Here is a 13,043-nt window from a genome sequence, read left to right as displayed (position 1 = left end):
TGAAGTCAATCCTCTGTATCACACTGGGTTTCCAGTGACTCCCGTGTGACTTGACCCCGGAATCCGCTCTTGAAAAGCCGGTGCCCGGAGAAGCTGGCTGTCAACAGCAGCCATTTTCACTCATTTCTGGAATCCATTCTTAAGGATAAATGCCCGCGAAGTCTGCTTTAGTCACTGTTCCCGTTTCTTCCAGTTTCCAACAGTAAACATATGTGTCCGCACACATTTTCTATTCTGCACCAATGGGAAACCATGTTCGATGGGGATAATGCAATCTGGAGGGATGCAGGGAAAGAGAAGAAGATTAAAAAAAAGAAGATTCCTTTATCCAGAGCTGTCCCACTCAGAGCGGCGCCCACGCCAGGTACCAGCGACGCCAGGTAACGGCTGCCGCGTGGTGGGATAAAGGAGCGAGGTGTCATATGCTTCTCTTCAGAGAGATTTTGTGATTCTGTGAAAGCAATTGATATTTGAACCACTTCCTAGTTTTCTTTTGAATAATTAAAATCCATTCGAGAGCCCAGTATTTGCCAGTTTGAATGGCATTAGAGAGTCGCCAATTGGCATGGTTTTGGTGCCTCTTCTATTTGTTTCCGTTTTGAGTTGGGGAATATTTTTGTATTCCCAGAGAAGCTGTTCTAAAATATGTCATCCGTTTCACATTTTCCCTTCTTGGGCTCGTATTTTTATGCAATACAAAAATAAATAAATAAAACGCTCACTGGGGCTCCGGGATGGTCATAATATCGGGAAGTTGGATCTCCTCCAAATTAACCAAGAGGTGGTGAAGATATAGCCAATTTTTGTCATTCTGAATTTAATATTTGGCTCATTTTTTTTAGTGTAAATGTTGCAGTAAGTTGAGTTATTTTCATTCAAAAAAAAAGCCCTGATACTATTTTGGCATCTTCTTTTTATAGACTGTATTTTGCTTTACAACTGTTCACTGTATAATTTTATCTCGCCGAAGTACCTGGATTAAGGACTTAGGAATTTTACCCGTGACTTATACTACATGCTAAATGAGCGTCACACTCCAAGGGAATGGACTCCATTGTTTTCCTGTAGAAGATGGTTATGCTAGGCATTTTCACTGTGAACACGTAAGCGGCCCGTGTACTGTTGTCATAGATGACCCGTTAAGATGCCGGGATAGCTGAGCTCACGCTCATATTGACCAGGCATGGTGTTCTCTGCTCTATCACCTACTTTGGGGTGCAGTATCGATCGTCTGGTACAGGAGCAATAGGAAGACTGAAACTGGCCTGACTTCCCCTCAGGGCTACTCGGAGTTCCCTGAGAGAAACTGGATGGGGGAGCTATGGAAGTACTTAAAGAAGGGTCTGTTCAGGGTGGGGGGCTTCTGAGCCTCTATGACCAACTTTCTTAATTAGTATTCTCCTACCTCAGTGTATGTTTCCAGAGAGCCCACTGAAGCTTAAAATTGCATTTGGAAAGAGCACATTTTAGTTCTTGAAGAGTGGCACTCTTCGGTGAGCCTGATGTGGGCCTAACAATGCCTTCATTAGCACGGTTGGCTACGTGAGACCCTTTGTTCATGTGAATGAGTGGACAGTTTCTCCGGCCTGCTGTCCTCACTTCAAGGTAGCGAGGCAGTGCCTGTGCTATTTGACCTAAGTTGGTTGGGATTCCTTGAATCACATACATTAAGGTCCTCTGGTTTCTCCACTATCTGTTCTTCAAGGCAAAAAAGACAAATAAAGAGAAGGAACAAAGGCACAATCCTAGTGGAGTAGTTGGGGGAAGCGAGGCTCCCTCTCCCCTCACAGCTCACCTTTGCCTCCTGGGTTTGCAGTAATTTCAAGACAGTTGCCCGCCAGCACAGTGAGCCTGTTCTCGTGAGAAGCACTCAGAGACGTTGATTCTCTCTTCAGGCATACTGTCCAAGGCTATACCTCCAAAGGTTTTACAACTGTATTTACATCCTCATGGGCTTCTGCTTGGCTCAGAGAAGACACACCTAAAAGGACTGAACAGCTGTGGTTATGTCAACCACTTATATTTCTCCTTTAAATTTTAAAAACACGCAGCGCAGATTGACCTGGGCTGTTGCACGGTCTGGAGGCTGGAGAATTTTAGAGATGGTTGAGAAGCCCACAGTTCTGAGGCCTCTTCCACTTGGTATCTGAGGCTTAAACTCACCCTCAGAAACAGGCCATTTCCTTTTGCCTCAATCTATCATGATGGCCATGTTTTGAAGAACATTCTGAAACACTGAAATGTCTCACTGGGAGGACTATGAAATGTCATTAAATCACGGAACAAGAAGCAAGTCCTTAAAGGGAGGGAGGTCTTCAATCTCGTTCCTGTGAGTGCAGAGAGGGGCAGCTGAAGTGGGCAGTGCAGGACCAGGGGGGCCCTGCCTGCCAACCTGGTAGCTGCCTTTCTGTGAGACAATGGAGCTCTCGAGTACCCCACTTCTCTCCAGGCAGCGAGCTTAGTCCCTGGTTAACCGAAATTGTTGAGTAATTGTTCTGAGGTTGAGAACAAAATGCTGAATTAAACTGTTCCCAGTGCAATAATTGTGTGATTATAGCATTTATGTCGCTGGCCAAAGGAACAGTCATTAGGTTTGGAAGACTTACCAAAACCACAAGTACAAAAAAAGATGCAAATCACATGTAAATTGCCGTTCAATACCTATCGGAGCTCCAAAATGGACGGAAGAGTAGGGCCCATTTCTACTCAGAAGAGAAGACGACGCCCCAAGTGCTGACTGGACATTTAACGTAGTTCTGAAATGGTAAAGACAAAGACGTGTTTTCTTGCTCTTCTTACAATGTTCATCTTAGTGATCAAGTATTTATTTCACTAACACGGGCCTCACCCTTTTTCTCCATCCCAAACTCCTCCATCCTCCTTAACCAAATGTTTTTGTTAATTCCTAATGGGTTCTCTAGGCTCTCTCTTCTCTCCCTTCTCCCTCTCCCTCCTCCCCCCTTCCACACCCCCCCCCCACATCTCTAAATTAAGTGGAGAAAAAGACCAACCAATGAGTTGTCTGGGGAAGAAAGGCCTAACAGGAAGACTGTGGGCAAACACTCAGAGAACAGCAAGGGACCTACTGCAGATGAAACTGGGATTCTGATTTGCATTGCTCCTCGAAACAACATACCCCAACACAGCAATGCAGCGGCTGGTTTCCCCTGGTAAGCCCATCCCTCTGGTGAGCTTTCAGGCTGAAGCAAGCTGAGGGCCGCTGTGTGGCGCTGGGAACCAGGTGTGCCCCATATGGGGATTAGCTATGCAGCCAGCATGAAGCCTGTTCTAGGTAATGAAAAGTCATCACTTAAGGGCCGATGACCCCTTTAAGACACATTGCCGTTTCCTCTGGGTCAGCTGGGAGCATGTCAGCAGTCCCCTTAGACACGAAGTGAGTGGGCATATTTTTAAAAGTTTGGATTTGGGGGATCATGGGAGATTTTATTTTTTAAATGCACAATGAAATTCATCGGAGGTAAATACATTTGTCTCCACTGGTGATGTGGACAGGGGAACAAAAGGTCGGTGGGCTAAGAGGTTGGAGGAGTTGACTGTGTGTCTTCCTTCTCCGTACACAGAAATGTGGTTGACATTTCCTGAATATTTCTTTTGGTCTTAAAAAAATTTTTTAGCTGCAATATGTTATACTAAATAATTGTTTGCTTTATAAATTTGAGTAAAAGCTACATCAGCAATTGTTTGAGCAGTAGAATTTCATATAGAATTAGTATTATATATATATTTTATATATATATATATATATGGTCTTTTCTCACTTTCCATATTTAGAATCATTTAAAAGTGCTTTTGAGCTCAAGATGCCAGACACCTGATAAAATTCGGTTAAAATTCTGAAAATTTTATTTTTCATCAGTCTCTCTACAAGTGGAGGGTATCTTCCATGTTACTTGCTATTAAAGTTTTATATAACTTCTCAGGTTCCCTCACAAAGGTCTCATAACAATTCTGTAACACATATGTGCCTGTTTGTAATATGTGGAATGATTTGTTGTGTTAGGTCCTCTGTCGTCTCAGGGAAGAATTTATTGCAAGGCTCTTGGTCCTTCTCTTCTGAGCTTTTCGTGCTGCCTATGCGAGGCCCACGTTCTTGAAACCGAGGCAGGTTTTCAGCTAGTTCTCCCTGACTGTTTTCCTCAACAGTGCTGTCTTCTCATGGTACAGCTTTGAATCTCTAACCACTCCATAATATTCAATAACCTCTCTCTCCTGCCAACCTCCCACACATTAATTAGAACAAACACAGATTTTAATGATCCCACTTGTCAATGGCAAAGCACACTTTAAAAAAAAAAAAAGACAAGGATCGTATTTCAGAAATAAAGTTGTGCTTCTAATGGAAACAGAGACTCACTTTCCGGGACAACTGGCCATTGTCTAAAATACATCCCATATTTCTCAACTTTCAGTCTACTCCTCACGGTAAATGTTACTGATCTCCCTTTGTTAAAACCGCCATTTTCCCTCCATCGAAAAAAGCAAAATTTTACATGGTAAGACTTTGAAATCTGCCTTTGCTTCCTGTCTTAGCATGTCGATAATTTATTGTATATGCTCTGAGTATCTTGAAAGGCGTGGTAATCTGTCCTTGACATATGTAAAATCCTTATCAGGTCCCTTGCATTGAGCTTACTAATTGTGTCACATCACCCATACTGAAACCTTGTTCATTTTAACTTTGAACTATCGCTACTTTTATAAGTTCTGCTACAATGTCCCTTGTAGTATGGGTTTATTAGTTCTTATAATTTCCTCAACTTTTGCCTCATTTTTTGACACTTCTGGGGTCATTGTTTCTCTGGCAATCTGTTCTTGTCCTTCCCTTCATCCGGCCCTAATGGTTTAATGGCATGTCTTGGAAATAAAATACAAGCGATCATTCTTAGGTGTTCAACTCTCTCGCCACTGCCTTTTAGCAAGTAGGATTAGCTCACTTATATTTATTGTAATTAAACAGCTGTGATGTTCTTCGTGCTGTCTTTCCGAGGCATTTATGGGCTGTGTATTGTACATTTTCTCATTTTTAAATGCATTCCCCTTTAGTCTATGTTAGTCGTAGTCATGGTTCATTTCAATATGAAGTTTATTTATACCACATCCGTGGTTCCAGTTCCAAGAGATCCTGTGGCTGTGTGTCTTGTCTGTGGCTAGGTAGCCATGAACTCCCAGCCCTTTGACTTGCTGTCTGCCCAATAGGCTTGCCTCCCTTGTAATCTCTAACGCTGGCTAATGAAAGCATCTATGTGCATCTAGCTCAGGGACAGCTGGACGGCTAGGATTCCCTTCACAGTCAGCTTGTGTTCTCTTCTGTTGCAGTAAAATGTCTGCACGAAGACTTGGCTGAATTTCGATGGCCAAAAAGTATTTTTAATCAGAAAGGCTCTCTACACATTTAGTACAGTGCCTGTGATATTGTATAATCCATCCATATTTAAATATAGTCATTAAATGTAGTAAGCCACAGTGTTCTGTGCCGGAGTCTCATCACTGTAGCAAGCTGTGCGGACTGGCCATGCTTTCCTTAGGATGTGGCAACTGATGTAACAACCCTTGTTACTGAACGCATTTCTGCTATATTTCTTCACAACTGGAAGACGCAAAGCTCCGTATTATATAAATGACACCATATTCAATGGTTCATCCAATAACAAAAATATTTCACATTTTCAGCTCAAAAAAAATCTTCTGTGGCCTTTCTGGTAATTTCACACATTTTATTTCCAGTGACAAATGTTCTTGTGAGCAGCTAGGCAGAGTGTCCTCATGACAGCACAGGCAGAAGCGCCTGTCCACTCGGGCTCTGTGAGACATCCTGCACTCTCAGAGAGAATGCCTCTTCACCTCCTAAAACATAGAGGGAGATACTCATTAATATGCCCAGTGAGGTTGCAGGCAGGGGTATCATGAAGAATGTATCCTGTGCTTTGATTGTAAGAAATGACTCTCAGGTCTTCTTTCTGTGTCTCGGGGCTGATGGACTGAGGTCTTCTCATACAACACACCAGCAACAGCTCAAACACAGAGCATTCGCACGATGTCTTGCAGAGACCTTGTAAGGTCTAACAGAAAAGAGGACTGGAGAAACATTTAGTATTAGATGTATGAGCACAGAGTTGCAATCAACCTCACATCAGAATAAGGTGTGGAGTTTAGAGATCGATCTAGTTAAGAGATATTAAATGTAAGGAAATGGTTTCTGTTTAGTTCCACAGGAAGAGGAGGCATGTGCACAAGGCTATGTCCGTAAAGGAAAGTTCATTCTGTGGCCTTCTGGGATTGTGCATGGTTGCCCAAAAGTCACAAAGATTGGCTTTGATAGAGTGCTCACCATGTCAGGTTATATTTTAATTATTTTTATATTTGCATCGTTTCTGTAGCTGCAATTGGGATCTGTGTTTACATTTGAGTGACAGGTACAGCAGGTACGGGGTAGTCTCAATAAAGACACCTCAGAGCCCCCACTTTCTCTCTGTCATGAAGCACACAACACCTTTTAGTATCCTGAACACTGGCGTGAGCTTCTGAAGTAGGTGACAGCTGAGCTGGGGGAGGTGGATGGCCTCAGCCCCTGTTGTAGCTCAAGTCGTTGCCTTGAGGGAAAATCAGGAATCCTCTGCAAAGACAAACCCAGTCCAATATCCGTCACACAAGAGGGGATCATGATAAACTGGGAGCTGTGACAAGAGGAATAGGAAGAGGAAGTCTATTTGTAAATGGCTGGCTCAGCTGAGAGGTGGTGTCTACTACCTGTGAGGCATCGAGTGGACACTATGGGCTCCAGCACAGCTTAGCTATACCTCTGACCGGAGGGCAGAGTCGTTCTTTCAGCTTAGGTTTGGGGGCCTCCTTTTCCATCTGTGAAGAAGACAAGTGACAGTGACCATTTTTCCTCTTCTCTGTCATTTATTTGCTGCTTCCATATTTACACCTGCAGTCTCTCCTGTTGTCCATTTAATGTTGCGGTGGCATTTTATATCTTATCAGCATGCCATCTCACGAGGAACTAGTAGAACTCTTGGTGCCATTTGGGATATCAGTGACTTAACAAATAGAATGTGTTTCCTAAAGGCAGTGACACTGAAAGCTGGGCTTTGAGGAAAACGTTGCGCCAAAAACATGTGCAATTGTTCAAGGGGGTGGGGTATGGAATAGACATTCATTTATTTATCCTTTTCATCTATACTTAAAGTTCTCAGAATGATGTAGTGATGAGCATATTCCTAGAGATCTTATAAGCACATCTCCACTACTGTAAATGATGCTGCAGTGACCATGGAGGGGAGAGGAAAGAAGGAAGGAAGGCTCAACTCTGCAAGGTGATGATTTCATTTGGGAATAAGCCCTGGGCTTTGGTCATTTCTAGGTCTCTCTACCTCTTACCTCGGTACCACCTGAACATACCTGAAGTCCCATCTCATTGTGTTTTGTAGTTGCATTTCCTGATAATTAAGAGTGACTACCACAGGGGCATTTTTAGTCTTCCTTGGAGAAAACAACTTGTTTGAGTTGGGTTTTTGTTGTTGTTGTTGCTGTTACTATTGTTGTTGTTGCTGTTGTTGCTGCTGTTACTATTGTTGTTGTTGCTGTTGTTGCTGCTGTTACTGTTGTTGCTGCTGTTACTGTTGTTGCTGTTGCTACTGTCATTATTGCTGCTGCTGTTACTGTTGCTGTTGTTGTTGCTGTTGTTACTGTTGCTGCTGATGCTGTTGTTTTCTGGACTTAATTTCAAGTTGTTTTGATACTTTGCTTTGCTCCTGGGCCTAGTGTTGGGATCCCCTGTGTATTCCAGGCACAGATCCGGGTGTTTCTTCACTAACCACAGGCCATTTTCTACAGGCTGTTTGCTCTGCAGATGCCTCTTCGTCTGATGCGCTTCCTCTCACCACTTTCACACGATTGGCATAAGCTTCAATGTGAATGAAATCATTACAGGGTCACCGCCAACCTTCCCCATGTGCTGGACCACGGTTTCAGGTCTTCTGCTCAGATATTTAATCCATGTGGAGTTGTTTTTGTGTATGGTGTAAGTTAGGAGTCCAATTTCTTTCTTTTTCATTCTTTCTTTTTCAAGCCTGTATCTAGCTTCCCCAGCTCCATTTACCGAAAGGACTTCTTTTCCCCATTGTGTATTTTTGGTTCTTTCATTAAGTATCATTCAGCTGTCCATGCCTGGCTTTGCTTCGCAACTAAACCAGGTAGAGCCCCACCTCCATGACAAATTCACAGATTTATAGACAGAATAAAGACCTGTTGGCTAAAAGAGAAAGCAAGCCTATTTGGAAATATAACCAACATAGTCAGGCGCCATTAGAAGAATTAATAATTGAGCACTCATGGCATCATTTGTACTAGTGAATTAAGAGGGATCCCTAAGAAATGATATGGGAAGCAGTGATGGGGGTGGATTCAGCTTTGAACTAAAGGTTAGTAATAGAAGCTTTTATTGAAAATTATAAAATTAGAGTGAAATTTTTACATTTTATTTCGCATCATTCTTCAGTTAAGTATCGGGGAATTTCTTTCCTATTATTTAACAAAGGAAGTAACAATGACTACCAGCTTAAGAGCCTTGGAGGGGCTCTGCCAAGCATTTACCTCAGGGTGGTAATTTCTCTGTTAAATATCCAGGATGCTCTACACTAGCTCCATTTTTTTCTGGTCAATTTTCAGATAAGTAATATCTAAAATACATGTATGGGGAAGCTGGAAAATAACTGTGGGGAAAAAAGTGGAAAGTTTAAGTCATTTGAAGTGCCACCCTTGCTACGCACATACACACACACACACACACACACACATTCACACACTCACACACATACTCACACACACACTCTCACACACACACTCACACACACACACACACACACACACACGCATGTGCGCGCTTAAAATTGTAGAATTTTATCTTACAAAGATTATTTAAATGTGATCCGATTTTGCACTGGAAAACTATGTGGGGGTTAATTTCGTCACAACTATATTCTATAGTATGTAAACTAGATTTTTATTTCAGAAAGTTGTCATTTTGGTAATACCACTTGAAGAATCAACAAATGTATAGTCAATTATGTGGCCATGTGTAAATCCCAAACTATTTGCTTTCCTCATTAATAAAATAATAAAGCTGCCCTACTAATCTCCAGGGTGTTGAAAAGAATGTATAAACATCTCAGCATATCTGGAACGTTTTGTGAAAATATGAAATATGTTATAGTGCAAAACATGACTATTTAAGTAAAGATACAGTTTTTAATAAAAATATACTAACCACTCCAGCAGACACTTCCAGTAGTTCACAGCCTACTTTAGCACAGGTTCCTCCTTAACTGACATCTGAGAGCAATCTTCCCTTCACAGGTAGCTTTTAGAGAAAAAATTTTAAGAGGACTTCTGTTTAATTGATATTACTATCACCTAAAATCATTAATGATCTTCTATTATTAGCCACTGAGAAAACATTATGAATCAAAATTGTGTACTATTGAATTTCATAATGAGAGAGGATACTCTTTAGTCCTTGTTGCAAATTGATGTCTCAGGGCAGGCTGGTACACAGGGGGGCTTCCCCTTTCTGAGGAGATGGGGGGGTAATGGGGATATTGAGGGTCTAACCCAGAGGGGGGAGGGAGGGCTGTGACCTGAATGTAAAGTGAATGAATGAATAAATAAATAGGGGGAAGATGTAGGAGAAAAAATTTTTTTACTGTGGACTCATGAAAAATGCAATTGATAAGTGATCATTTCTCACATTGATCCTGGTATTTTAAGTTTGCTTCCAGGGCTGGAGAGATGGCTCAGTGGTTAAGGGCACTGACTGCTCTTCCAGAGGTCCTGAGTTCAAATCCCAGCCACCATATGGGGGCTCACAACCATTTGTTATGAGAGCTAATACCCTCTTCTGATGTGTCTGAAGGCAGCGGCGGTGTACTTATATATGATAAATAAATCTTTAAAAAACAGTTTGCTTCCACCTTCCTGGCAATTAGTATAGACAGCAAGATGTGCCATAAACCATCTCCGTGTTGGCAAAGCTCGATTCTGCTCATGTGGCCGGCTGGGCCTAGTCTTTTGAGACACATTCTCTTCTTTCTGAGAAGCATGATAATCAATACTGTGGTCGCATATACGTGAAGGAAGGGAGTTTTATCTGAATGAAAGAATGAAACTCTAGATGGGCCTGGTGCTTCCTAGCCATAAGCTCATCAGCTGTAGGGCAGAGGTGAGAGGGCTGGCCATGAGTTCAAAAATAGCCAGGGGAGACATAGCTATTTCCAGGTCAGCCTGGCCTGAAGGTGAAACCTTGTCTCCAAACAACAATAACAACAACAACAACAACAACAACAGAAATTCCAGTCACAGAAAGGTTCGGGTTCTGTGGTGGAACCTGTGTGTAAATCTTTGGCTTGAGGAAAAACAAAGGCAGTAGGTGAGTGCCAACCCCCAGGTCCGGCAGTTTGCCATATTTTAATCATTATCTTGTAGGTCCTTTGTTCAACTGGAATTTCTGCCTTCTTTTTCTTCAGTAGCTTTCTGCCTCCACATCATGAGTTTTGTCTTTCTTGTTTACTGTTACTACGCTTCTAATAGAGATTATCCCCGATGTCAGCCCTGAGCCAACAGCATACTCTGTCTTACCATGTATTTCATGTGCATACAGCTTCATCTCGGATGAAATTTGATGTGACTTCAGTGCATATTGAAGTGTGGCTTTAAAAGAATGTAATAATTCAGTTTGTTTTAAAATAGAGTCTACTATTAGGTAATATTTAAGTCGAAGCTGCGGTGGCCCCAGGAGGAAATTTCCACGTTGAAGTGCCAGGGGTGTTAATAGCCATCATTTAAGAGTGGCTGTATCTTAGTAACAATGGCAACAATACACACACGGTGGAAGACCGCACTGGTGAAATGAGCTGTTGACAGGAGGAGTCAAGGACCATAGACTATCTCAGTTCCTATTACATCTAGTGGCAATCTGGTTAAAGCCCAGTGGCAGTTGCCTAGGACGACATAAAGTGTAGGTTTTACCATAGGTCTGGTCTAAGAGGAGCACTGCAGCCTCACCTGGGTTATTTCCCTGTCCAGGCAGGTCACCGCCCGCCTCCTCAGTGCTGCTTCCGGTTTTTGAATCTTATGAATTCACTCGCGGGGAGCACAGGGTCTTTTCACGAGAGGGATGAGGAGGAACAGGGTAATCAGAATTATTATTTTTTTTAAGCGACTGGCAGAGTCGACTAAAAAGAAGCAATTTTCCTGGTGGGTCACTTTACTGAAACAGGAGTTCTTCAACGTAGTGCTCGCTTTTTCACTGTTGCAGAACAGAGTCAAGCGCATGCCCGTGCTGTTTCTGGAGCTCGGCTCGCACTGGTTTGTTGAGGGCTGGGCGCAGGGAAGAGAGGAAGCAAGAGCCCTTACTTTGGCTGCTTGGGCTCTGCAGGCAGAGCTAGCACACGCTCTGGGACGAAAGTACTTGTAGTCACCAGATAACTTTGCAGCCGGCTTCAATAGCAACACTCTTTCTTTCTTTTTTTTTTTAATATCTTTTTTTTTTTTTTTTGGCAGCCAAGCTCTTAGTAGAACCATCTGTCTTTCTATTAGTATTTTTGAGGCCTGTTTTGAAGCCACTTTGCTTGGCAAAGTCACTTTCATCCTTGGAAACAATTTAAAAAAAAAAAAAAAGTTCGGTGGCTTTTTGCCGAAGAAGAATACTATGAAAAAAAAAAAAAAAAAACCACATGGCTGTTCATTTTTGTTCTCAAAAACGTGCTTACTTTGTCTTTGTCTTAGTCAGATGAAATTGGAGGTGGTATGACTCCAGGGCGTAGCTGGGATCAAGGAGGCTGGGACTGAGTTTTAGCAACGCGTCCCTCTCTTTATCCCTCCGGGAGCTTGCTATCAGCCCTTCTTGTGGATTCGGTCAAAGATAAACGGACTTTTATCGTCTTAATAATTTTTTTCCTAAGGGCCATAGTGTTGAGTGTTATGGACTGAGGCAGGACACAAAGCCATTAGTGTCTTAAGGATCCCACGCCTCCCCGTGTTAAGGAGGGAAAAGCGGCTGTGGCTTCTTGCTCATTCCGTTTGGGAAATTCCACGCTACCTAGCTAAACCCCCCTTGTGATCTCGTTTGGATATTACGGTCTTCATTTTCTCAGAAACTGTTGCTGTGCACTACTGCGCGCATCTAAATGGCCTCTGTGTTTCCCGCTGACGGTGACTGCACGTCGGCAGTAGGTGAACGGGTCCCTAAGTAGTGTGCTTAAAACACTATGGCCCTCATCAGACCTGATTCCGAAGGAGTGTCTGGAGATGCAGGAGGTTTTATACTTCTAATTTCATCTTCACTGGGGTAGGTGTACTAGAAACTTATCTTCTCCGAGAACCCAAGCAGGGAGAGACCCTCTCCAGCCCTCACAAGCCCTATTTCTGAAGCTCCTGATTCCTAAGCGTTTTTTGTTTTGTTTTTGTTGTTATTGTCGTCGTTGTTGTTGTAAATCCAAGCCCTACTTTGATTTTCTTATGATGATCCCTTGCTGAATTCTCCCCACTCCTTCATGGCCTGCCGACTTAAAGTCATATTTTCTATTACCCTGTCTCAGAGTCCAGGAACTTTCTAATGCGAACTGCAGAAATACAAAGTCTGAAGGCATCAGGGTTCCCATGGACTCAGCTCAGATTGTAGCCTGTTTTGTTTGTTTGTTTGCCTGTTTGTTTGTTTTGGTTTTGGTTTTTTATAATTATCTTTGGCTTACCTTCTCTTTTAAGTCTCACAGGAGCCACCCTGAAACTTCTTCCTCTCACTTTCTGACCAAGGCTCTCATCTCCCAATCAGGCCTTGCCTCCGTCACTGAGGGAGTGGCTTCTGTCAGCCAATCAGTCTCGCCTTTCCACCTAGCCACTTACAACACAGGCCTGCCTTTACTCAGTTTTAAGCAGGATACGCTGTTCCCAGAAGAAGGGGAAACCTTCTCCCTCTGCCTTGCCTTCCAGCCCACTCAGATGTTGGCCCGGCAAAATCTCTTGCC

At 42.8% G+C, this 13,043-nt stretch overlaps 2 protein-coding genes across 49 annotated transcripts in view; one reads left to right on the top strand and one right to left on the bottom strand.

Moving 5' to 3' along the window:
- Positions 1 to 13,043, top strand: part of Sox5 (SRY-box transcription factor 5) — a 955,418-nt gene that overhangs the window by 809,883 nt on the left and 132,492 nt on the right.
- LOC147995138 (uncharacterized) overlaps positions 1 to 13,043 on the bottom strand; it is an 84,976-nt gene that overhangs the window by 51,887 nt on the left and 20,046 nt on the right. The window contains exon 3 of one of the 2 annotated variants that reach the window (XM_087659834.1): positions 5,720 to 5,865. The exons of the other annotated variant lie outside the window; for it this stretch is intronic. Coding sequence (XP_087515960.1) covers positions 5,783 to 5,865 — 83 coding nt within the window. The 3' untranslated portion in view covers positions 5,720 to 5,782. Of the gene's footprint in view, positions 1 to 5,719; positions 5,866 to 13,043 lie in introns of those variants that run through there. 2 annotated transcript variants of the gene reach the window in all.

The sequence above is a fragment of the Rattus norvegicus genome, chromosome 4 (assembly GCF_021556685.1).
Source record: "Rattus norvegicus strain SHRSP/BbbUtx chromosome 4, alternate assembly SHRSP_T2T, whole genome shotgun sequence".
NCBI lineage: Eukaryota > Metazoa > Chordata > Mammalia > Rodentia > Muridae > Rattus > Rattus norvegicus.
Note: the sequence above shows the minus strand (reverse complement) of the source record. Positions and strands in the feature narration are given on the sequence as shown.